The 27,883-nt window shown below is 38.1% G+C and overlaps 1 protein-coding gene across 2 annotated transcripts in view; it reads right to left on the bottom strand.

The window, feature by feature from the left end:
- Positions 1-16,257, bottom strand: part of crip2 (cysteine-rich protein 2) — a 33,377-nt gene extending 17,120 nt beyond the window's left edge. For both annotated transcript variants that reach the window (XM_077539116.1, XM_077539115.1), the window contains exons 1-5: positions 16,090-16,257; positions 4,501-4,595; positions 1,011-1,068; positions 786-923; positions 117-185 (exon numbers count right to left, since the gene is read on the bottom strand). In XM_077539116.1, the coding sequence (XP_077395242.1) occupies positions 117-185; positions 786-923; positions 1,011-1,068; positions 4,501-4,595; positions 16,090-16,132 (403 nt within the window). In that variant the 5' untranslated portion in view covers positions 16,133-16,257. The remainder of the gene's footprint in view (positions 1-116; positions 186-785; positions 924-1,010; positions 1,069-4,500; positions 4,596-16,089) is intronic.
- Between the last annotated feature and the right edge of the window lie 11,626 nt (positions 16,258-27,883).

Raw genomic sequence — 27,883 nt, 5'->3', positions numbered from 1 at the left:
CAGCACTGTACTTCTATCACATTCACAATGCCGTTTTTTTGTTTTTTGTTTTTTTTAAAGATAGTCTTTATGTGTATTGTCTATGACTTGATTGTCAATGGATCAATCGTACTCACCAAAATAGACCTTCTTGTTACATCTGGGACACATGTTGGCCTCGCCGGAGAAAGTGGTGATGCCTCCAGCTGCATACACAGAGTTGTTAAAAAAAAATAAAAAAAAATAAATAAAAAACAAAAAAACAAACAAACAAACATTAGCACGAGGGCAACAAATCACATGTTTGCGTTGGCTGGGCAGTATTTCAAGCCAACTCGTGCGAGTGTTTAAGGTTGCCATGGCAACACCAAAGGCAGACATATTCTCTGCATTACAAGCTAGGGGAGCAACATCACAACTTTGACCTTTTTACTGCTTTTAATCTGGGATTTATATTACTAAGAGAGCTATAATATTTATTGCATACATTTTTCTTAAAATTGGTTAATTAAAATGTTTTTACTCATTTTTTCAATTGAAAGAATTATTTTGCCATTCGTGTCCATCAGTGTTGCCATCCAACCTGCAGGTGGTGCCAAAGAGCTGTGAAAGCAAACACTTTTGTGTGCAAAGTGTCTCATGGAGATAAAACAAAATCCGTTACAAATTGTTTCGCTTACATCCGATAGACGTGGGAACAGGACGCTTATCGAACAGCACGTGGGGACTTTTTGGTGCATCTCATTTGTGAGTCACTCAGCCTTTCTAGCTTGGAAGTTGAACTGTGCCATCTGAATTGGACTCACCTTTGGATGGTGGCTTGGCGACAAACGTCTTCTTCTCCTCGGTCTGCCTGGGGGCGTTGTCCCCGCCGGCGGGCGATGCGTTGTTGTTGTTGGCTGGCGCGTCGTACACGTAGGAGCCAGCGCCGCCGATGTTCACGCCTGCAAACATTAAAAAAAAAAAAAAAAAATGCGTGAAATGCCTAGGTTCATTTAGGAAGAAAAAAAGAAAATCATCATGTACTGCACCTTTGGGCCCAAAGAGGGCGGCGTAGCACGGCTTGTGGCAGTAAGGCCTTCCGTCATGCTGAGGAAAGAAAGAATGTTTGTTTGTAGATTTTTTGTTTTACGTGGGAAAACTAGACTATTTGTGATTTTCATTCGCACATCGGCTGAAGATGAGGTCCACTAGACTGTAATTAAAAAAAAAAAAAAATAATAATAATAATACAACTGCAGATTTCTACTATATAGTTGGGAGCCAGTCTCCATTCTAACTGCATAGCGTAAGAAAGCAAGTTACTTTATAAAAAATTTTAAAAAGTCCCATGACAGGAAAATGTGACTCTTTCCAAAAAAAGAAACACACTTTTCCATCTAACGGCTGCCCGATGATGTCATCGCCGCTGGTCCACCCAACACATAACATGTCAAGGGACTGTTTCCACTTGAACCCTCGATGGCCTGTTGCATGCTGGGAATGCAGTGGTCACTCACAGGGAAATGTGACCAAGGGCCCGAGGGTGAGTGGTGGGGGATGACCACTGGTCCAGAGCGTAATGACCATAGATGAGGAGAAAGTGGCAGTGGAGTCAAGCTATGGGGACGTGCTACCCACAATGCTCTCTACAAGGCTCACGATTTTCAAATTTATATTTAAAAGAAATTAAGACTCGCTCTATATATTATTTCCTTCATTCAAACTTATTAATTCCAAATAAATAAATAACATTAGTAGCAGTAATATATATATATACATATATATATATATATATATATATATATAAATATTTCTTAAATGAGTTAGTTAATAAATAAAATAAATTGAAAAAAAAATTGTGAATTATTTTTTTTCATGAAATTATTTTATACATTTTTTGTTATGATATTGACATTATTAAACTGTTATTCACTTAAATATATACCATTTTACATAGCTTATATAATAATTTTTACTTTTATTTTTTAACCTCAAAATATGACCTGGCCTGTCAGTCTGTTTTAAAAATCAAACGTGGCCCTTGAGCACAAACGTTTGCACACCCCTGTTTCATGCTTCCACTAAAAAGAGAGAGAAAAAACTGACTGATGGCAATTTGAGGCCTGAAAATGCTCAGATTTGAAAGCAGATGTCACCAATTAACAACTCATTTAGTGCCAGCCATTTTCAGACCCTCCTTTATACCCTACACCACACAATAAATAAATAAATAAAAAATATTAAAATCTCATCTCAAAATATTAGAATATCATGAAATAGTATACTAGCAGGCTATTCAACTAATCACTTGAATCATCTAATTAATAACTCGAAACACCTGCAAGTGTTTCCAAGTGAATCCAGAATGTATGACATTGTTGTTTTTTTAATTGCATTACAGAAAATAAAGGACTTTTTCACAATATTCTAAATTTCTGAGACAGTCCTGTATATACATATAATGCTATCGTAATTTCACCTTGCCAAAACATCAGAGTTGGCATAAAAAAATTTCAGACTGGCGAGGCCCTAATCCAAATCCTGAAAATATCTTTCAAATGAAAACATGCTTTAGCGTGAGTAATAAGCAAAACAACAATGGCAGACCACAAGTCTAAAATTTGACAGCAGGTCTCAAATGTGAAAAAGTGTGACGTCGCATTTATGTAAATACATTCAATTTGAGCTACAGTGAACTTGGACTGATTCATAATAATTTTCTGTGTAACCTAACAAACAACTATTGGCGGTAAAAACTCTCCTATTTACAGTGAGCTGTTGTGTATTGTTGTGCACTTTCTATAATGACAATGTTAAGGTGTTTGGGTGCCACATTAGCGCATTGCAGAAAGCACACACAAAAAAACAAAAGTCACATAAAAATCCGCTAGTAGGTGAGTTCCCATAAGAAAAGTTTAAAAATTATATATATCCCTCGAAACTCAACCTGTATTTGTGATCAAAAGCGATGACCTCGAAAAAGAAGAGGAGCTGGAAAAGATTTCAACGTCAGTGTGGGAAGTTGAATTGTGGGAACCGAGTGGGCTGCAGTGATGTATATAGCAAGAGGCAGCAGCAGACTCGCGCCACAAACGAAACCTTGTGCGAGATGTCCTGAGAAAGTCATCAGTAATGTAGTAAAAAATCCAGACCTTCATTTATCACACCAAAGGGACGCAATGAGCAAGACTGGCTGTGATATCTACACGGCAGTCCAGTGAGAACTTGTGACAGGCACGCCGTAACAATCGATTTGATGATAGTCAGGGTTTCTGTGGACTGCGTGGAATCGATTCATCGCATCTTGAGGCGAGAACAGAAGGCTGGTTACATTACAGGCCAATGACAAATATGGATTTGGTTACTACAAACGACCATTTATTTATTTATTTTTTTATTTAATTTTATTTTGGATGATCCTAGTTAATCAATGTTGGTCTCAATACTGAGTAGGTGAGTTCCCAAATCAGCAAAGATTTACTCTCTCATTTCTAGTTTGTTTGATGGCTCTCAAGTTTATCCGCACAAAACACCTTCTTGATGGACAGATAAGTTTTACCGCTCTCCATCAAAGTCTGTTTTTTGGATGCTGTCCACAGAGGATGGAAGTGTGGGGGGTGGGGGGTCTACTGTACTGTAATCTTCATGCAGATTAAACAGCAGCATCCTTTTGAGGTCTGTCAGGGAAATTGCTTTCGACACCGAGATCACGTTCTCCTCGCTATGCACTCTGCAGTACGGTGGGAGAAGGTTACGTTCACACACACACACGAGTGACACATTCCGATGCAGTTCACAGAGGAAAACTATTTAAAAAAAAAAAAAAAAAAAAAAAAAAAAAAAACACGTAGCATTGGACGAGTCTTGCAAATGAACGAGGAGGTCCTGAATTTACTTTTAGTCTAATTTCATGTGAGAAGAGAAGGGAGCAAGTAGAAGAAGCAAGTAAACAAAGAGTTTTTGCAGGCTTCCAAAAAAAAAAAAAAAAAAAAAAAACATAAAAAAGGCTCCAGAGCAGGCGTGGAACTGATTCATTCATAGTAAAAAAAAAAAAATAAAAATAAAAAAAAAAAAAAAAAAATAGTTAAAATGTGAAAGGAAAATAGTTTTCGCTTTTTTTTTTTTTTTTTTTCATTAAATTATTTCATTATATTAATGAACGAAACATTCTAAAAATAGAAATTTGTTAAATGTTTAATTATACAAGCGTTTTAATTGTATTATTTGTGTTTTTTATTCAAAGAAATCTCATCGTATTTGTGTGGGTTTGTTTTTGGCCCAATCCCCTACTCGTTTTTATTTATTTATTTATTTTTTTTATTTACTAAAGCGCATCAATATTAATGATTTTCCCGATTCATTCTCTCCTCTGTTCGCGGCCATATTGTTAGTGTAAGCAGCGCACATCAGTGGATTACTATAATCGATTAAAATCGCTCAGATTGGCTTGCTACCCCTGGCTACCCACTGGTGCCATCTCTACTGCCTAACATCCCGGTTGTTTGTGTTGTGTTGCCCCTAAAATGTCGTCATACTGACCTCAGCGTGCCCGCCGGCGTTGAGCAGCTTGTTGCATCGGTCGCACTTTAAGCACAACTTGTGCCAGTCTTTGCCCAGCGACGACACCTTCTCGGCTGTACGGGGAGAGGACACACAAAGAAAGACACATCAAGTGTGAGTGAGGCAAACACACACGCACGTCAACAGGGGTCTTTTTCTTTGTTCTTTGGTAGAAGAATGATGAACTTGTGCTGAGTTACTGTCATCAGGCCAAGCCAGCGATGACTGGGAATGCCTGTGAACGAGACAGGATGCTACGATGATGTCATCAAGGGACAGACACACAGTTATGTGGTCCCAGTCCAGCTGGAAAAAAGGCCCACCTCCCCCCCCTTACCCAAGTCTAACCCAGATCTTTTGTGTAACCTCGCTCGCTCACTCCATCCCCCTCAGTTGACAGTTCACCCATCCTGCCTCAGGCTACCTAAACCGCACTGGGAAAACTAACATCTAACCAAGAATACATTTCTCAAATAAATGCAAAATATGTTCGCTTTATGTCTGCCAAGATAGTGTTTCTTCTTAAGAGTTGACTTCCAACATTTTTAATTAAAAGTTTTTGTACTAAAATTTGGCCGAGAGTTTAGGAAATCTTACCAAATCAAATCTTCCTGTTCGACAGGCAGATAATTGTACTTAAATTCAGGAATATATTCCTCATTTCATTATTTTTTTCTCCTTTTTTTAAACCCAATTATTTTTCAGTGTGCACTCATCTCTGCTATTTTTTTTTTTTTTGCACTGACCACCCTCTACCACCAAGGGCCCTAATAATACACATTCCAATAATAAGTCTGTTCGCACACAATGGTGCCCTAAGGAACCGTGCCGGGGGACACAGAGGAAAGGCCTCCTCTTATCATGGTGGGACACAAATAACCGGATACTGGAGTGGGCTTCCTACTAAAGACCCCCCTCCTCCTCTCCCTGCCGACAAATATCCCGTCAAATTCCTGCGATGAAAATGTTTCCGTGCAAGTAACCAAAGCAAACACGGGAAAGTCAAACGCTGAAGTCCAGGCAGTGCGGGTCGATCGCTAAGGTTAGCTGCTAAGTAGGCTAGCCCTGCCATTGGCTCGCTGCGTTTTCACACCTTCACTTGTCGTCGTGAGGCCCTTAATCCAGTCGCTTATATTGTTTTAACACATAAACATCACAGTTCTATGAATTCCTTTTACAGGTTCGGGATTCGAATCTTCTCAGAGTTTGGCGCCCTCAAACGTCGCCTTTGTGTGACTTTCCACATTTGTGCTGCGAGGTGTCAACCAACCGTCCTGAGGTTTTAAACCGGCGTTTTGATTAATCCCCTCACAAATCTGAGGACACCTATCAACATCCCGACACCTCTCGCTCTCCGTTTTAAAAATAGACCCACCCGCCCCCGGGCCAGGATGTATCCGTGTGTACTTCAGTGAATGAAAAGAACACCGTAATAAAATTAAAGAAAAGAAAACACAAAACAAAAACATGTTCACAGCTCAGTGTTGTTGTTTTTGTGAAAGTGAAGTGATGAGTTGGGTTGCGAGTGGGGGGAGGTGGATCAGCGTGTGTGGCCTAGATGATGTTTATAACCTACCCACCCCCAGTGAAGCTGGATTTCAATCCTCATTATCCGCGGGAATGGGATGTCCAGGATTCATCTGGACGGTTACCGTAACGACGCATCAACGGGCTCTTCAATTCTGGGGGTCCTTGGTTACCACTACAGCCGGACTTTCTGTTTTGCCATTGGAATGTTTTGCATTTATAGCCTCTAAGTGTTTTTATACAAATATTTACTGTAATTAAGACTTAACTACTGTATTAGGCTTAGCATAGATTAGTGATCTCTGGCAAACTCAGTCATACACCAAGGACCCCTGGATTAAAACAACAAGTCCTAACTTCCTTTGTACTGAAGTAAGGAACAAGACCAATCCTTCAATTTTGGTGCAGATCCACTCGCACTGGTGCCGAGTGAAGCCACCAGATCCAACTGAACAAAGTGAGGTGGAAAAAAAAAATCTTGCTTTGTGAGATATACAGGACTGGAGGGAACAGTTTGGCCAGCTTCTTGTGTTTTTTCCCCATCAAAAAAGTCTGAGTTATTCATTTAGGATTATTGAGCCTTTGGCGAAGGTTTCCCCAGATTACGATCGTATTTATAATATACTGTATATTTTTATAATTACAGGGACTCGTTGGCTTACGATGGTACTGAAGTATGAGGTTTTGAGGTTATGAATGGCACACAATGAAATAGTTTGCTGGGTTGCAGCATGTGTAGTCACAGCACAAGAAGGCACGTTCAGTTGCTTAAGTTTTCCGCTGGATTTTTTATTTTTTTTTATTTACTTTTCATAAATATTTACTGTAATTATAACTGCGTTAGCTTGAATGCAAATGTAAAAATTTGGTTACATCGCCGCCGTAACAAAACTCCCTCATAAACCGAGGACCCACCATATATTCAGTTTCCATTTATCTTATTTATTCTTACTGTATATGAATTGAAGTGAAGACGATTCTGTGTTAGGATTCACATGAAACCGAGTAGTTCAGATGATACCTGCAAGACTGTAAGCCGCTTAAGGGAAGCGTTTCAGTTGAAGGTCAACGGGTCTGAATGTCAAGCTAACACACAGTTTTGGTCTATTTCCAATAAAGTTAAGCTGCTACATTCTCGAGATTCAAAACAAATGCATTTGTTCCAATTTTTAACATTAAAGTAACGGGTCCTTGACAATCGTGACAGGTAAAGCGTGGACAAGAATGACATGCAGTACCTACTGATCTAACCTGATCTGTCTCTGTAACTGTATTCTTCAAAAATCAATAAAGATACAAGAAGAAGAAAAATCTCCATGCCGTCTGAACAGCCTTCAAAGAAATCCTTTAGTTGTTGTCACATGGCAGGGAATTAAACAAATTCTGGGTAGCTTCAATTTCCTAAACAAATTAGCCACGTGATTTCCAAACGAAACATCATCATCTATTTTTATTTGCAAATACTTTCAGTCAGAACCTTCCACATTTTGTGACTGGGGCCACTTGAAACTTTTTTTTTTTTTTTTTACACCTCAAAGACCACAAAAAGGTTCTGGACGTCATGGGCTCTCAAACTTCTTGTGACCCTTAACAAAGAAATGTTTCTCAGGACGTTTCTAATCCCAATGCCCATTTTATGCAATTTATTCATATAGCGCAGTTGCATTTATGTGACGATATGTGACAATCCTTTCAGAGTTCTTATTTGGCCATAAGCTGAATGTTGGCCTGAGTAATTAGTTTAGTATGTTTGCTTAAATGGTGCATATGGCAGGCACATGGAGAAAAAAAAGAAAAAAAAACAACATGTATGGATGGCTGGATAATTTTTTTGCACATTATTTTGTGGCGCCCCAAGCTACAGCTTAAGGTGTTTTCTCAAAACCCCTGGATCCTTCTTAGAGATCTAAAGTACAATCTGTGTGATTCAATTTGCTTCTACGTCAAGCATCCCACTAAGTGGAAAACTGACTACTCCCAAGAATCAGACGGAACATTGAGTGAGGAAACAGGGTGGGGGTGGAATAGCCTATTCCTCCAACAACTTAATTGCAGTTGATTTGTTCGTACTGAACCGAGACTCAACTCGAGTCAAACAAAAGGGGCTGAAAGTCACAACACACCAGGGTGCCGATTTTTTATTTTTTATTTTTTTTAATACACAGCGGATAGCCCAGAAAGCAGCGAGGCAGGAATGTCCCAACAATCTATAAATCGAGCGCGGCGATTCGAGCGCAGGGGTTGGATGTGAATGGGTTTGACAGACGCAGGAAGTCCATGCTGAGCGACAGTAGGAATAATAATAATATTTTGTCCTCTTTATGATCGGTCGCATCAAATGGCGGTTGACTGGACGCAGTTTACCCTGTGGTACTGGCAAACCATCTGCGCCATGACGTTTTTCTGATGCCAAAAAAGAGGCAGCTGTGTGTGAGGTTCTTTTAGGATGAGGGAGGTCAAGATCAGCGAGAAAGAAGTATGATCCCCGTGGAGGGTAAACTGAGAAATCAACACTTGACACAAAAGTCTAAATGTAGTGCCTCTACATCATGGTATCTTGGAAGAAAGTATTTTCAGAAAATACATTTACAATCACTAGGAGAAAAGTGACAGTGACTCGAAGTCGGTTCCCCACGCTGGCGAATTGAGCATCTAACACTTATGAGTCCTTTTCTTTGCCTTCGGTATCCAGAAAGAAGGATTTGTTTAGCAACTGGATTGACTGTGACTCACAGTTTGACAAAAAGTGACAGTAAATAGTGTCAAGTTCCCCTGGTTAGCAAAGTTAGCTTCTTTGTGGTAAGTCAGTAGGAGGGATGAAATTGTTTTTGGTACACTGATAAAGTGTGACAAAACTCCAGACAATTAGCATTATTGTTTCAAGTCCTTTTATCGTCAATAACACATATAGTGTGATTTACTGTGGAATGAGGTTCCACACATTGGGAATTAGCCTTCTTAGGCTGGCAAATTACGCATGATTGCATCTTTGCAACCTTAGTTATTTTTTCAGCAATGCCGCCAACAAGTCACTGGGTGAGGCAAAATGTGACAGTTGAATGGAATGAGGTCGGCAAATTTAGCATCTCTGCAACACCCAAAATTTTGGTACAGAGGAAGAGGGTATTTCCAGCTTCTACACTGACAGTCACTTGACTGCTTTGACAAAAAGTGACTTTGGGAATGGAATCAGTCACTAGACCGCTTTGACAACGGGAATGGAGTGACGTTCCACAGGTTGGCAAATTGAGTGTCTTAGCTTCCCTGAAACTTTTGGTACCGAGGAAGATTATATTTTCAGCTCCTACACTGACTAGTCTCAATAGACAGCTTAGGCAAAAAGTGACAGTAAATGGAATGAGGTTCCCTACGCTGGCAAAGTCAACAACTTTAACACATCTGCCTCCCGAATCAGTACAGTCACTGACTGCCTGAGTTTCTTTCAGGATGAAACAAATCCAGAGGGAAGGATATTTTCAGCTACTAAACTTAGGCAAAATGTAGACGGTGCAAACATTTTGTGGTTTAGGGTAAGCTTGAAAAAAAAAAAAAAAAAAAAGAGAGAAAGAGAGAAAAAACAGCGGCGCAGCATGGAACTGAGCAATCAATTTCTTCTGGGTCACCGTACAGTAGGCCGAATGCCACGGCGAGCTTTTTTTTGGGAAGAAAAAAAAAAAAGGGCCTCTCTCCCCCTGAGGCTGATGCAACCTCGTAGCAAACCTCAGCTCTGGAGGTCGTCTGTCGCCTTGGCCAAGGCGAAGTTCCCTCGGCGGGCTAACCGCCCCTCCCTCAACGTCACCCTCCCGCCGCGGATAAAAGAGGCCGACCTCGTGAATTCTCCCGTCTGACGTAAATAGGCTGCAGTTAACTCGCATCCTGTCTGTGTTGGTCAGAGAAAGCCGCCGGGCAAAACAGCAGCCCTGCCTCGGTGACTCGTTTCTCCCGGTTACACGCACGCTTCAGAGAGCGATTTAGTTTCTAGGGAACTTTCTTAAATGTTTATGACAACTTTATATCTTAAAAAAAAAAAAAAAAAAAAAAAAAAAAAAAAAAAAAAAAAGCTGACGAAATCACACGAGGCAAGTTCAGTGGGAAGGCAACCTCCTTCCCCATCTTTTGCAGGTGTTTTTCTGGACTGAGCATCATTATACACTGACTGGAGTGAGGTTGCCCAGGTTAACAAAGCAAGCACACCGATGTATCTACGCTAATTTGATACCCTTGGAGAGAGAATTGTTATGTACGGATCTTTATCTGGCCACTTTTAGTGACTCAAAAGTAGTTTAAACCAAAGCGTATTAATACCTAAATATGGCCTCAACTTGCCCTTCGCGGTGATGATTTGACCGACTCTACTCAATTCCACTATTCATTTACACTTGTTTTTACATGAAGTGACATATTGAACGGAATGAGGTTCTACAGCTGGGTGACGTTATCATGCCAATTGCCTCTGCATTCATTCAGCTTTTATACCCTGTTTGCAGTGCCTCTTGACTTCTTTGACAAAAAGTGACTGAATTGAGTGAGGTTCCATAGGATGGCCACGTGATGCTCTAATGCAATGTGCATCCCCACAACTATTTCTAGTTATTGAATTGATTGTTTAGCGGTCCCTTGGACAAAAAGTGACCGGAGTGAAGTCCCCAATTTAGCAAAGTCAGCGCAACGACACAACTTTGTTAAACTCGGACTCTCAAAGCTGGATATTTCAGCTACTGGACTGATTGTCATTTGGTTGCTTTGACAAAAAAATGACAAGAGTGACGTTCCCCAGCTTGGCAAAGTTAGTGCATTAATTAATATTTATTAACTCTCAACTTTGATGTACCCTTGGAGTGAGAACCTTTCAGCTATAGGACTCATTGATCCTAGGTTGCTTAGACGAAAAAGTGAATGGAGTAAGGTCCCCCATTGAGGCCAAGTTAGCACATCAACACCTGAACATCCCTTCAACCTTGATTCCTTCAGCAAACAGAAAGATTATTAAGTTGCTTTGACATTAAGTGACACAGTGACTGGAATTAGGTACTGATTTTTCACAAGATCGCGTAGACAAAAAGTGACTGGAGTGAGGTTCCCTAGCTTAGTGACGTTAGCACCTGAATTACGTCTACATACCCTCTACTTTGATAAATGGACAGACTTTCACTAAATTACATTGACATCAACTTACTGATGTAATGAATGGCGTGATGTTCCCCTGGCTTGGCAATCAAAACCTGGACATCCCCTCGATGTTTATAGCAAGGCAAGCATTTCAACTGCTTTCACAGGATGACATGTAGCCTCTGCTGTTACATGAAACGTGACGCGTGGTAGAGCACTTTCACCTGCGCCTCCCACGACATCATGACGCCTCCATTAGGGGGATCGTATTTGCGCGCCTTCAAAAAGGCTGAGGACCGGCATTGAGTGGCGAGCGGCGGTTACGCAATGGCACAGCGCGGGAAAGCAGCGACTCAAGAAAATGGATGTTATGTAACCAACGAGGGAGCATTCATGCAGCCAGGCGGAAAACAGGGTACGCTGGATACGCTGACGGTAGGATAAAAAGGATATTGTGTGGTCCAAGTGGCATTTAGGTGTGGGAAAAAGGAAAAAAAAAAAAAAAAAAAAAAGGAAAACGAGCACGGTCCGGCAGAGGGGACGGAGCTACTGCGCCAGGGCAAAAAAAAAAAAAAAAAAAAAAGCCTGGTGTGAATGGAAATGTCGTCTCTAATTATAATGCATGAGGCGCTTTGGGACACTTGCTTAAATAAAGGCCAGCCATTTCAGCCCACTGAATCACCGTGCCGTGGGAGTGAGGGACAAAAGACAAAGATGAAGAAGAAGATGATGATAACAAAGAAGCAGCTCTATTAATGCCTCGTTTAGACGCACATAGTAGATGCTTCTGACTGCTGCCGTTTGTCATGCAGGATCACACAGCAGTCAGCTGGGAAAGGTTAAACACTTAGACACTAATCGGCTCATGATTGGCTGGCTTGTACTAGACCGTGACATGGACTGAGGTTCCCCAACTTGGCAAAATTAGCGCATCAAAAATAAGAACACGATTAACTTGTTTTGTGGAAGGATTGTCAACTACTGACAAAAGACTGCTTTGACATGACACTTCAATAAATTGAATGGAGTGAGGTTCCCCAGCTTGGTGAAATTAGCGCATCAATACCTCGGCGTCCCTTTACCCTTGGTATGTTGGGAGTGAGAGTTTTTCAAAGGCTTGGCTAATTGCGTCTAGGCTGCTTTGATAGACTGATATGGAGTTTGGTTCCCTAAATTGTAGAGCTGAGAAAAACCTAATCAAACCTGAACTTATTTTGGTTATGAGAGGCAGTTTATAGCTACTGTCACTGGAACTGCTTTGACATAAAGCTATAGTAAAGGTTGTTTTATGGCATTGTATTTCACAATGCTTTTTATGAAGCTGTACTCGCTGTGACTTCTGTATGCAAAAAGCGCTATATAAATAAAGCTTACTTACCAAGTACGCAAAATTAGCGCCTACAATGACTACATACTCTCAACTTGAAGATGCTGGGTTTGTATTTCAGCTCTAGGATCAGTTGTTATTCATCTGCTTTGACAAAAAGTGACGTGGAGTGAGGTTCCCCAAGTTGGCGAATTTAGCGCATCAACACCTTTGCATCTCTTCTGTAATGCCTGTAGAGTGTGTGTTTTGCTACAGGATTCATCATCACATGCTCCCTTTAACAGAAAGCAAATAATGAATGGAGTGAGGTTCCCCAGGTCAGCCATATTAATGCCCTTTTGTGCTGTTTTGCAGCTATTATCGTCAAGCCCAGAGTGGAGCAGAGGCACTACATCATAACAACACCTGGCATGGTGGCCGTCTTAATGCAAGGAGATAATCTGTATTTACTTAACCATCAATCTCACAGAACCCGCTTTCAAAGTAACCAATAAAAAGTTTCACAAACATTTCCAGGCCAGACTGCGGTATTGCTTTTTTCTTTCTTGCAGTCAAGTGTTTTGACTTGTTGCCTGCTCCAATTCGAGAAATGGCAACAACAGCTGGAAGTCTACAAGCGTAGCTCACCACCAACCGCCAAAGGAATTACAATTGGGAGTCAAATGGGACAAGAAATAGCGTTTTTCCTGCACCATTTAGAATCCAAGTCCGGTTTACTTCACCACGGTATGGTGGCCTCTTTGGAACACTTAATGGGCTAAAACTGGAGTTGAACCACAACATGTGTGGATGGAATGTTGCTAGCTGCGTCAGCAACGTAAATAGGGGAACATCGTAGCAACGTGTAAAACTGTAACAGATTTAGTGACAAAAAAAAAGTGGTATTGGTCAATCAGGTTTACAGATACTGGACTGATTTTCACTGGATTGAACAGCGTTAGTGAGGTTCCCCAGCTTGGCAAAGTTAGTACATCAGTACCTTTGCATTGGCTTAAATTTGATACCCTTGGAGTGGCAGTTCTTAGCTACAGGACTGACTTTCACTTAGCCAATTTATTGGAGCAGACCAAAACCAATGCATTGACTAAAATTTAAAACAGCCGTTTTCCAGTTCCTGGAATATGTTAATTAGTTACTTTGACGTTGAGTAAAAAGAGTGACTGGAGCGAGGTCCCAAATACAACTATGATGTCCTTGAGAAGAACATTTTCAGCACCTGGAATGAGTGAATGCATTCACATAAATTAACACAGTAGTAAATTGAGTAAGGTTCCCCATCTTGCAAAGTTAGCAGGTCAGTACCTTTGCATCAACGCAACTTTGACACCCTTGGTGCAGGTGTTTTCAGATACCGGACAAATTTTCACTTGGCGGCTTTGACTAAAATTGACTGGAGTGAGGTTCCAAGCTTGCAAAGATAGCATGTCAGTATTTATGCAGCGAGACAACTAGGATGCCTTTGGGTTTGGACAAGTGTTTTTCACTCCTAAAATGACTGCCACTAGATTGCTTTAAGCAACAGTGAATGGAGTGAGGTTCCCCAGCTTGATAAAATTAGCACCTCAATACCTAGAGCAGCGTTTGTCAAGCCAATGCAAGGCAAGCTATTATTCCGTTGTATGAAAGGCAATGGGTGTACACATAGGTTAATTTGCCCTTATGACATCAAGTGGAAGAACGTTTTGATCTTCTTGTTACTGTATGTCACTGGCATAGACATATCACCAAAGATACTTTATTTGTAATTTTAAAAAATATATATATTTGACCAATAGAGTGAAATTTGATGATTTGTTGCAACAGAGTAGTCAGGGATCACTGACCTACAAAAATGTGTCGTGAACTTCATGATCGAATCACTCCCGCATGAGGAGGAAATTTTGCTGATTCGGCAAAATCTGGAATCTGAAAATCTCAGAACGTTGTCACTTCTTCCATGTCCTTTGTCATGTGGTTTTGGTTTGTTTTGGGGTTTTTTAATTCTGAACCTCCCGTGCGATGACTGGAACCTAATTAACTCCCCGTGTCTCAAAGCAATGCGGGCGTGCCTGTTTTGCCCATCATCTTTACGTCAACGCCGCACGGGCGACGACACACCCCGAGCAGCATTAACTCTGATGTTACATAAAATTAAACGCCGGCTGCACCAACGACCGCTCACTTCACCCGTCTTGCATACGAGTCCCTGGGCCCATGTCTTTTTTTTCCCTTTTTTTTGGCGGGATGAGCAGCAGCTGTGTCACGCTGCTTACGTAATTGATTTAGAGGCCAGAAATTAAAAGGCAGCCTGGTTTTGTTGCTTTAATCTGCATGATTGAATCCACACAGTAGCAGCAAATCCATCATAGAATTTTTTTTTTATTAAAAGATAAAGATCCTTGTTTACATGTCATCTTCCCGCGTTGCTTGATGAGGACATATGGTGTTTTTGCACACTTGGCAAGAGTGTCACGATCGTAGCCTGCCAAGCTGCCATGTGGACCAAAACAACAAATGATGACTGAGAAGGTGTTTATTATTTAGTTTTATCATCCACTGCTTTTGCAGACATTTTAGGTTGTAGTTATCAAAGTCAGAATTTCAATATCGTTTCAACTGTAACTGAACAATGGAGTTTGAAATGAATTATATGAGAGCTTTTTTTTTTTATTCTTATGAAAGTGCACCTTAAGTAGTTTGTCTTCTATTTAGCAAGCAAATAATGCGAATTATCAATAGCAAGTTTTATCAGTAAGTCACCTTCCCAGTCACTCAATTAAATTGATTAATTATATTTATTAATAACGTCATTTGAGGGATGTAATTGAATGATGTTTGTTGATGTAGCAGAGTTTAGTAGAGGTGCCCAGCATCCTGAGATGTTTAAAGTAAATATACTATATATATATATATATATATATATATATATATATATATATATATATATATATATATATATATATATATATACATATATATATATATATATATATATATATATATATACATATATATCCCAAAATGTGACTATTTTAAGATGGTGACAATATAGTCCCCCCCTTTCAGGGTAGTTAACATTATCAATAGTTTGTTTTCTTTTTCGGATAACGACTTCGACAAGAGCAACACTTTGAACAGCAACATATAACATATTTGTTTTTGTTTTGAAGAAAAATAAGTACAGTAGGTTGCCTGCCTTATATGTAGGAAGTGAATGACAAACTAGTGCACCACTGACCGTTTTGAATAATTATAAACTGTATGCAAATATCATATGTTAAAATAAAACACATTTGTTGCTATATTTGTTTTTTACCTCCTAAAGTTTGCCTCTGTCAATCATTGACTTTTTCCCAACTGAGACTCCCTTTACTTACAGGAATGTAAAACGTTAATCTGAAATTGGGTGAACGTTAATAGGAGTGTGCGCTTTATGCCTAATGTACACTTTTTATCTAAAAAAAAAAACAAAAAAAACAACAAAAAACAGGATTTATTTGCGCTATTAAGATAAGCTAACCTGGTTAAAGGAAAAAAAGGTCAATACAATCGATATTTTGGCTAGTGCCAGTAAAATTCAGTCTATTTCCAAGCCGGAGAGCATATAATGGGGGGAAATTACTCACCGAAGTAGACCGTCTTGTCACACTTGGGGCACTTCGAAGCCATATTTTGGAGATAAAAGTGATGTTTTGTGGTTTGAATGGGAGCAACGTGTGTCTTCTTCTCAGTCCACAACACGAGTGTCGTGACGTCCACTTCAGCACGAGAGGCAACGACTGCTCATTTGCATAGCCGCGCCCACCACATGGCGGTGCCTTCAGCTGCATCGGTAAAAAGAGGTCTCCGTCAAAAATAGGAACGAGGGGGAAAAAAAAGATCAACTAAAGCTAAATCATCAGGTACTATATTTGTGTTTTCCCTCTTGCAATATTAAAAAAATAAATTAATGAAAGAACCAAGAGCAATAAATAAATAGGCACACTCAAACTAGAAAATAACAAGCTAAGCACAGCTGTCATTTTCTTGAAAATATCTTTGCCTGTACTTTTGATTTATTTTCACATTTTGTATTATTTTAATCACAAATTCAAACTCATTAATATTAAATTAATATATAATTAATATATAATAAAAGATTAAATGTATGATAAAATATTTAAACTACATTCTTCAAACAAATTAAATTAAACTATTTATAAATACACAGTTGATTGAAATTGCATTTTTAAATTAGAATTTTTTTATTAATCCAATATTTATTTAAATGAGTAGAAAAAATTGAACAAACGCAAATTGAATTTAAATGGTTTTAATAAATACAATTGAATGTATTAATCATTTTAAATGCAAATTTAAACACATTAAAATTAAATTAGTATAAATAAATAAACATATTAAATTAAATACAATTGTTTAATAAATTATTACAAATAAATTAAATTAAATTAAACTATTTATAACTACACATTTTGTTGAAATTGTATTTTTAAATTAGAATTTTTATTAATCCAAAATTTACTTAATAAATGAGTAGAAATAATTTGAACAAACGCAAATTGAATTTAAATGGTTTTAATAAATGCAATTGAATTAATCTTTTTTTTTTTTTTTACAAATTTGTAAATATAAATTAAATTTAAATTAAAAAAATAAATAGTAAACAACTAGACATAAAATTATAGAGAAAATATGCATTTGTTATTTGTTTATTTAAATTAGTATACATTAAGAAAAATAAACGTGAATAAACAATACAAATCTGTGACACAAATTTAAGCTAATTCAAAGTACAGTATAATAAATTACACATGACCATTTTTACGTGCCAGCTATCAAAGAAAATTATACAATGAATGGTTTTCATATCAATGCATCATGTGACTGATAATTATTTTCATTTTACAAATTCAATAATGTAATGGTACTGTAATTTATTTTTAAAGGACTCATAAAGTGCAAATGCGTCATTGACGAGGTTTCCACAAAAGCAGTGTTGCAGCATTTTAGCTTTTAACTTTTCCCCTTTGCACAGCAGCAGCAGCAGCAGCAGCAGCAGAAATATACGTAGGCCCCGTTTCACAGCATCACAATGCTCCCTTTGAGAGTCACTGACTCGTAGGAATGCGTTAGGCAATGGAAGAGCGCCTTGGGTGGATCCTGTTCCTCCTCCGGTTCTAATAAAAACAACATCAAGTGTCGCATACGTCGAGGGTGACTAGTCAAACGTTTCATTATCACGTTCGCAGGGCAGTGCGACTGAGGTCATGTGCTTTCACACGTACTGTAGGTGTTGTCTTGCCTAGCTGACGAAAAGCAGATGCTGCTGGTGGAAGAGCAGATTTCAGTACAGTAAGCTTGTGTGGAGATAAAACCATCGTTTTCCATCGATCAGCACAACTCAGATCCATTTGGTACAGTATGCGGTTTCATTGTGAAAAAAACAAAGTACTTAACCCAAAAAATATTACGTATACCAATTTCTGGCACCCTTCTGTTGGTGGTGAAGTATGGTAGTGGCAGGATAGGTAACAGATTTCCATATGGTAAGATAAAGCTATACCAATCAGAAGTCAAAAGAACGGCTTTGTGGGGTCCGCAATACATTCTGCATTGGTACCAACAGAGATGAGGATTTTTGCGACAGGGCCAAGGCAAAAGTCACATCGATTGAGGGGCAAGGACACTGCAATGTTCTCTCTCTTTGTTCCAGTGGACATGCTTACATCAACACTATGTCATAGTGTACTGGATGTCCTCCTATACACTTAGAACATTCACCTCCAGCCCTCTCAGTGAGGCTCAGTGGTTGTAAATTGAAACACATAGTTAGAGATGAGGTAGGATTTCATCTGCATGGTCAAATCTCTTTCGAGGGGACATACCGAAAAAGAGACTTTTGAATGTTTATATAAAAATTTGTGAAAGCTGAAATTTTAATATACAGTGGACGTACACATACTTGCAATTCGGCACATGCAGATTCATCCATTCGCAGTTTTTTCCTCCCAATATTTAAAAAAAACATGTAAAGATAATATTTGGAGGCAGTCACCACACATTTTTCATGGAATCACATATAGGATTTATCACTTTTTTTCCCCAATATTTTTTTTTTAAATGGTTGTCAATTATATGTTGATTTTCGATATTGGTGAATTCCCTATCACCTGCTAATTATTTCATTTTTATGAAACATTTGTATGACATCATTTTTATCAGGTTTAATCAAATAACTCATTAAAAAACATAGTCCTATATTTTCAAGAATAAAGACAACTTTCCTAGAATAAAAAGTGCAATATTACGACATTAAAAAAAATAAAAATAAAATAAAAATGGAACTTTACATGTAATGGGTCCCTACCGTCATTGGTCAGGATGTAACGATAACGGCAATATCACAATTAAACTTGCCACAATATCGTCGTCATCACGTCACAATTTGTTGGTTGTATAACTTGTATTACATTTGTGCAGTTCTAGCACCCTCTGGTGGTTAGCTTATTAGTGCAGTTTAATTTTAATTAGGAATGTTTTGGCTAGTGCAGAAGTTATTACTCACATAAATCAGTCACACAAGCCAATACTTTTCAGTATCTCCATAAAAAAAAACGTTCTTTTTCAAATGCTTTAGCTGGATTCATCATTGTGACCTATATAGACGAGGGGTGGGAACGTCTGGGTATCTCACGATACGTTACGACACGTGATACAAGGCTCACGATAACGATTATCTCACGATATGACGATACAGCGATAATCGATATATTGGGCGGGTTATAAACCCACGATCATCCACGATAAAACTAGTCAAGAAATAAACTGATGGGTTTTTTTTTCAATTTTTTTTCAATGTGTCTTCTTCACACTGAGTGACTTTGGTGTATTTTTTTAAATAAACAAATACAAAAATGTCTTCTAAACAGAGACCACTTTTTGTCAACAAATGTATCTTTCTTAAAAACTATTGTCATGCAACATGTTAGGCAGTTACATAGTCAATTGTTTCATTTTATAAAGTGACACCATTTTTTGTGTAACATTATAAAAGCAAATAAATAACATTACTTAAATATTAAATACAATTAAATCAATATTAATATTCCTTAAATGTGTGCTTCAAAAACTCTAAACATAAAATATAAATATATAAATGTATTCCACAAGTAAAACTAAGCTGATGAGTCTTCTTCACCTCAAGACTTCCGTACATTTCCCCGCCACTCTTATGAGGCGCTCCCCCTAGTGTCCCATCAAGGAATTGCTCAATAAGTAATCAACAATGGAGCCGTTAAAGTGGCTGTATATTTAACTACAAGTATCGCGATACTTGCGCAGGCGTATCGATAATGTATTGAGAGACAAAGTATCATGATTTATCGCGATATCGATATTTCACACTCCCAATATAGACCATGATAATTTGCATCACTGGGCCAATAGGAGCACATGTCATTGACATGTGACATGACATGGCATGGCCAAGCCTATTTGTCGCAAACAAAATATCATGAGTTTTTATATTGTATCATGAGCTTTTTTTTAAATATATGTTTCCAACCTCACCACAATATCGTGATAATTATTGTTTTGTGATGTTCATATCATGATATTTATCGTATTGACGTTTTGATATCATTACATCCCTAGTCCTTGGACCCAAAAGGTTTGCAAACCCTTTCTCGAAAACAAACTGGAGCATCTTGTGGATGGCACGTGTTGCGATCACGTGCACAGACCCGAGCGAGGCTGCGTTAATTATTGAAACGTTCCCACAAACGCCCACCTCACGGCTGCTGGATTATTTTAGAAACAGACGCTGCCGCGTATAGGAGGTGACGGCAGCAAGATGATAAAATGCCGGCGGACAGGCTTGAGTGTTCAGTGGGATTCAAATGGACAGATACATTATCTTGTGGATAAGATTAAGAGCTATGCGCTGTCTCCCACCCCTTTTTTTTGGGTCTCATTGCGTGATGGATGCAGCCATTTACAGCAAACGGGCGGCGGTGGAACTATTTCTGTATCTCTGACACAGATGGAAGATAAAAAGCTTAGGACTTTCACTCATTTAGTCGTTGTTTATCACTAGAGGGGATAAGGAAAAAATATCTTGTGTCCCTTTTGGAGTCTGGAGATGATACAAACATTTACCTTGAAATCCAGTACTGTTGATTTGATTGTCTATGGAATTCTGAAGAGAATTTCTGGTTCTTCTCACCAGTTTTACTGACTTGAATTTTGTTTTTTTTAATGTTAGTTAGTTTTCATTAGTTTTCAGGGTGGTTCTGTTCCTTTTTATTAGTTTTAGTTATTTAATAAATTCTTAGGTTTAGTTAGTTTCAGTATTAGTTTAATCCATCCATCCATTTTCTTGACCGCTTATTCCTCACAAGGGTCGCGGGGGTGCTGGAGCCTATCCCAGCTGGTCTTGGGAAGTAGGCGGGGGACACTTTGGACTGGTTGCCAGCAGGGCACACAGAGACGAACAACCATCCACACTCACAAGCACACTTCGGGACAATTCGGAGCGCCCAATTAACCTGCCATGCATGTCTTTGGAATGTGGGAGGAGACTGGAGTACCTGGAGAAGACCCACACAAGGCATGGGGAGAACATGCAAACTCAAACCCAGGAAGGCCGGAGCCTGGAGTCCTGTATTAGTTTTAGTTTTTTTTTAGTTTTTTTTTAAAGTGCATTACTTATGCGCAATATTTAAAAAAACAAAAACAAACAAACAAAAAAACACCATAGGGGCGATGTCATCTGAAGGTGCTTTTCTATTGGACGCTGCTAGATGACATCACTTTTGTGTGACACACTTTCAAACGTCCTTATTCTGGTTAATATCAAAATAAATCAACTTAAAATCGCATTTAAAATCATCCCTCATGCATTAAATTAATTACCAAAGATTAAAACGATGGAGATTTTTGCTATAATATAGTTAGTTTTAGTTAGTTTTGAAAACATAAAATGTAGTTTCAGTTAGTTTTCGTTTTTTTTTGTTTTTTTTTTTGAAAGCATTTTCGTTTTTATTTAATTATGTTAACAAAATTGTTTGTTGAATTTTAGTTTTTTTTGTTTTTGTTTTTTTTTTGTTGGTTTTAGTTAACTAAAATAACTTTGCTTAAGTGTTGTACCTGAAAAGTGTGACAGACAGGTTAGAGGTTTCGGGTTAGCGCAACATTTCACACAGTCTAGTTCCTATCTCTGTCCGAGACTCAGTGACCTGCATTATCATGTATGCAGTGGGCTCGGATAAGCCTGCGGAGACACAACAAAGCGCCTGTTCGTGGTTTCGATGACGGAGCATTTTTTTTTTCCAAGGGAGCAGAAGGCCGAGTGACATTTTCTTTAGAGATGGCCGGTCGGAGGTGGGGGTTATTCCCAGTGGGAGAGCTTGAGATTCCACTGGAGTCCATTTTTAGGCATGTGGGTCCCAAATGTCTTCTCTTGTCACTGTGGCTTTTTCTTGGAACTTTCTCTGGTATCCCAACACTTTGCTTTTTACCTGTCAAGGGAATGAAGTAGGGCGGCACGGTAGTCGAGTGGTTAGCACGTCCGCTTCCCAGTCCTGAGGTCTCCGGTTCGAGTCCAGGCTCGGACCTTCCTGGGTGGAGTTTGCATGTTCTCCCCGTGCCCGCGTGGGTCTTCTCCGGGTACTCCGGTCTCCTCCCACATTCCAAAGACATGCATGGCAGGTTAATTGGGTGCTCCGAATTGTCCCTAGGTGTGCTTGTGAGTGTGGATGGTTGTTCGTCTCTGTGTGCCCTGCGATTGGTTGGCAACCAGTCTAGGGTGTCCCCCGCCTACTGCCCAGAGCCAGCTGAGATAGGCGCCAGCATCCCCCGCGACCCTTGTGAGGAATAAGCGGTCAAGAAAATGGATGGATGGGAATGAAGTAGGGTTGTTCTAAAATGAGACAGCGGCATCTATATTGACGTCCCAATGGAGGAAGAAGAGGCATATGACTTTGAATGAATGAATTTCATAATTTTGGCCAACATTTTGTTAACATCTTATATATTTTTGTAAGAATGTTGTTGATAGTTGCTTTTATATAAACTTGAAGAATGTTTGTGTTCTTTTATATGATTTCTTTAATGAACATTTTTTCAAACTTGCACAACTTTTTCTTAAAAATATTAACATTCCTACACAATGTTCACATTTTTTTCATGTTTCTGCAAATATTAACAATTCTAAACATTTTTAGACATTTTGTAAATATGTAAATAAAAAAAATGTAGCAAGTATTTATTTGAAAAATTTGCAAACGTGAACATTTTGTAGAACTTTTGACAAAAAATTGTCTACATATAAACTTTATACTTTTCATAAATATTAGATGTAAATAAAGGCAGGATGATACTGTTTTTTTTCTAATTATAAGGAAACTGAAAAACGTAATCTTCTCTTTAATTTTATGAAAATGTAAAGAATATTATTCCAAATTCAACATTTTCATTGAGAATAATTGCAGTCCCTAGAAAATATACACAGAATGTTTAATTTTTTACCAAAATTCTTCACTCCCCTATTAACAAAAAAAGTTTTTTAGTTTTGACAATTATAATTACATTTTAATTGAAAAATTAAAATAGATGTCTCTGTTCTGGATGTCGTCATGCATTTAATTATCTTAAAGTGGCAAGCAGCAGCGTCTGCCTGAACACACACTTCCAATTCGACAATGTCCTGCTTCAGCGAATTCTGCATGAATTGGAAAGGCCAATAAATCTCTCGTTACGCCGATGAGTCCCCGATTCAGTGGGAATGCAATCGAAACGGAGTGTTATTGCAAGCATCATTCACGCTATCTGTAAAAGGTGGTATAGACATTTCACAATGTCAGCAAAATAACTTTTTTTTTTTTTTTTTTTTGCTACAATAGTGCTTTCTATGCTCTACCCTACACTTAGGAATGTTCAAAGATGACCTCAAATGTTACGATACGGTGGCCCACTAGGAATTAATTCACTTTACATGACTTTATATTAGGTTTATAATTGTTTGTGATGTTTCATTATGCTTTTAGTTCATTTTGACTCTTGTTTTTATAATTAAGTTAGTTTAATTAATTAATTAATTAATTATCGAGCAGGATTGTTTGTTTTTACTTTTTTTTTTTAATTCTTTACTTTAGTTTAATGTTTTAGTATAGTTTTAGTTTTTTAATGTGGAATTTTTCTGAGTGATTTTTTTAAAGGTCACTAAGTGCAGTGTAATAAAATAAACTACAATTCTCAAATAACTGTCTGACCTTCCTTCTTTTGTACAGATGTAGAAAATACCAAACGAAACATATCGACTGAACTCCAAAAGCTAATGTAGGATATTAATGTAGGATATAAATTGACAAAAGCGAAAACAAACATTTTCGTTGCAATTATAGTTTGTTTGAGTTAGTTTTCGTTTTTCATTTTATTTTGTTCACGAAAATATTTTTTTTCAATGTTAGTTTTTGTTTTTTTTCATTAGTTTTCCGTTAATTGTAATAACCTCGCTTCATATGCCAAAGGACTCAATCAGTGTCAAGTTCTGGCTCCATTCAACCAAGTACGAGCGCTTCGCTAACATGCTCGGAGGTTGAAGGAATCTCCATAGTTGACATTTTCTTGCACCATTTGCCATTCTTGTGATTCCTGTTTTTGGCGTGTCCTTACCCCCACCCAAAGCCCACCTATCCGAGACACCAACTGCCGGCATTTCAAGATGGAGCCCACATATGCAAAAGTTGACCGGCTGTCATTTGGCGGTATATGATACTCCATGCTATAAGATTCCCAAGCAAGGTGGGGCGGGTGAACAAATAAATAGTTCACTAGAGGACCCGAAAGGGGACATATTATGGAAAAGATCACTTTTAATATTTGGATACAAATAGTTATGTCTCTGGATTGGCTTGCTCACCCATCAAGTATGTAGGCCTAATTAATAAATCAAACTTTGAGTTAATAGCCTATTTCAGAAAATGTGTCAAATTGTGACATCATATTGGGGCTAATTACATACTAAACAGTCCCACATTAAACTTCTCCACCACGGTCAGATAGGCTCGATGAAGTTCCAGAGTGAAGAATCATTTTGATACGGTGGCCAAACAACTATCAAAGCCAAAAGGTAAGCAGAGCTGCAGCGCTAGCACAGATAATCAAAAATTTGCATTAGCAGCATTCCCAGCGTTATCTTGTGATTATAAAATTATAATATGTTTGCATGGCTGCATGAGGGTGTGAGGTACAGTCACTCGGCCAATTTTTTTTTGCCACAAATTGCGAGGTAAAATTGGCAGTACGAGTGCTGTTAATGGTGGCAGTATTTTTTTTTTTTAATTTATACTGTAAAACTAAACATAAAACAAGCAGAAGTACACATTTTGTCTTTAAAACGGGAGCAACACATGTACTCAGACAACCCAACAATGCTCACGGGCATATATTTATACTCTTCCGTGATTCATCAACAAATCTATGTCTGGTATGTCTTTCTGTTTTCATACTGCCACAAAATAATGTCCATAATTGTTAATCTGTAGGATAGTTTTGAATGGATGCATGCCACAGACATGTTAAGACAACGAGGAGATGTTTTAAATTGTGATGGGGAAATACACAATACTCCGTTGAGAGTCCCTGCCTGTATAGAGGAGGACCTCTGCTGGCAGATTGAGGCCACTAAGAAAACTTCAACAATCAACAATGGGCACCCACTTCTCATCAAAAAAATAAATAAATGAAATAAATAAGCCAACAGCGCACTCCAGTGTCTCTTACAGGCCATCACAGTCAGAGCGTCCACATGAGAGGCTTCAATCCATTCAATCGCACAGCAAATGGACAAAAGTATTCCGACACTGCCTTGAATTTCCGGGTCGAAGGGAAAAGTGGAATGTAAAGGAGAATGTTGCAATTAGTTATCATTTGCAGGTGTGATAGTTCAAGGAACACTATAATAATAAATCCAAATAATGTTTATATATTTCTAGAAAAAGTGTCAATTTGAGGAAAACAAATATGGAATAGAGAAAAAGTGGAATGTTTGAAAAAAAAAAAAAGTTATATATTTCCCCCCCCAAAAAATAGCATATTTTCAAGAAATCTGAATACATTTTCAAGGACAAAAGTAATATTTTCTAGAAAAGGGTATATTTTTGAGGTGGAATATCTTGTTAAAGGTCCTAAATTTGTGAGTATATAAACCACATTTTCTTGATATTAAAGATTGTATTGTTTTTTTTGTTTGTTTGTTTTTTTTAGAAGAAGAAAACAATACTTTCAAGATAGCTGTATATTTGAAAAATGTTATACATTTGAGAATAAATTGTATGCTGTATTTCCAGAGGAAAAAAAGTAGTACATTTTCCAGAAAAAAATAATCTATTTTTGAGTCACTTATTTTGCGTCTTTTTAAAAATAAATTTTGTATAAAAAATAAACTTATTTTTCAAGGAAGGGTCTTGTATTCTTTGAGAACCAAAAGATATATTTTTTAAAAAGTTGTATGTTTTCGAATAAGTCATTTTTTGGGGAAGAGTAGAATATTTTTCAGAAAAAATACAATTTTGAAAATAAATCATACTTTCTTGAAAATGGTTGTGAGAAAAAGCTGTAAAAAAAAAAGGCTTACTTTTCTGAGAAATATACTTTCTATATGACAAAGTTTGATATTTGATGAGAAATAAACTATTTTTGAAAAAGTCGTATAACGTACATAATTGATCAAATGTGTGAGAATGAAATTTGAAAGTCATATAATTTTACAAAAAGTAGTACAATTTCCATAAAAAATATATAACATACTTTTGTAAATAATACATTTTCTAGAAAATGTTTTTGAGAAAAAGCTGTATATTTTCTAAATTAAGTTTTAGATTTTTTAGAATAGAAGTTCTGTACTATATTTTCTAGATGAATTACTTGACATTATTCTTATAAAATCTTATAAAAGTCATACATTTGAGAAAAATAGTAGACAGTAATACAGAAATTGTCGCAAAGATGCATGCTTGATTTAAAAAATAAATAAATAAGTGTGTATAGGTGTGTAAAAGTTTTTTTTGTTTGTTTGTTTTTTAAGTTGGATATGTTCCAAAGGTTCTGGTTCTGTGGTTCAAGGGGAAAAAAAATTTGCAATCCCACCTCTGGAAAACAAGCTGGCCTTTTTCCCATGCATACAGTACACACGCCAGCTTCTTTGTTTCAACTCTGAAGCTGCTTTTCTGGAGTATCTCTGTGTTAAAGAAGATGATCCAAACATGTTTCCTTGGCATAGGTGGCTCCCATAAGCAGAAACCGTGAAATCTGCCTTTCTTTCTGCCTTTATTTTCACAAAAGGGGCCATACAGCATCTCCTCAGTGCTGCAGGCACGGCGCCAACATTGAGACTGCACACTTGACCGGAGGGGGTGCGCACCATTGGCTCATTGGCGGTCACGTGACCCCTAAGGCCCAAGTCCCATGTGTCAGGCTCCAGTAATTGAGGCTTACACATGGTATAGATCAGATGGAGCTCTGACCGCAGCATTCCGACGGCAAGGAGAGGACGTATGTTTTTATACGTGCTAGCAAACGTTTCAGAAATGTCACGTTAAAGCTGGTAAATCAACATCGCACTTGGGAATAAACACCTTCTTATGCACGATAAATCAAATTATAATTGTTAAGCCTTTATACGATGATTATGTACCCCCATTGAGATGAGGGATTTAGGATTAGAATTGAGTGCTTGGTAAATGGCTATTTAAGATGCAACTGTGTAACTATTTTTTTTGTTAAAAAACAAAAACATCCAGGTCAGTACTAGAGAAGATGACTCAATGCTGCGTAGGCCTATGGGGTCATCTTGTGCTGTAGTAGTCAGCATTTTTTTGTCTTTCATATTTCGTGTCGACTGGTGACATTCCCTCAAGTAGCACACCAAAAATGACGGACAGAAAATTACTCATTTATTTGACCGAGCAATGGGCGGAGCCCGGCCTCTTCTCTCCCATTTGTAAAAATCTAAACATATCAGCTTGCAGTTTGGGGGCAAAAAAATAATCATAAAATAATTACCTCTTCGAAAAAAATCACTTTTTTCCTCACCAACTATCCTTTAAAACAAACAAACAAATTAATTACCTCATCGAAGAATCCAACTTTTTTTCCCCACCGACAGCTCTTCAAAACAAACTAACATACTGTGAACAATATTTGGCTTTGCAAAACGGGAAAGGGCGGTGGGGAGGTGGGTGTTCTGTGGACGACAGCCATGCGGCGAATCCTAGTCATCGATGATTACGGCGGCCGACATCCACCAATTACTATTCGTCGCTGGGCGAAGGGAGTGTGCACAGCATACAGCGTTTTGATATTCATAGAACCGAGTGGGGATGGGTTTGTTGGGGTTTTTGGGTCTGGGAGTTTAACCGA

This window comes from Festucalex cinctus, chromosome 12, assembly GCF_051991245.1.
Source record: "Festucalex cinctus isolate MCC-2025b chromosome 12, RoL_Fcin_1.0, whole genome shotgun sequence".
NCBI classification, from domain to species: domain Eukaryota; kingdom Metazoa; phylum Chordata; class Actinopteri; order Syngnathiformes; family Syngnathidae; genus Festucalex; species Festucalex cinctus.
This window is presented reverse-complemented; position numbering and strand designations above follow the sequence as displayed.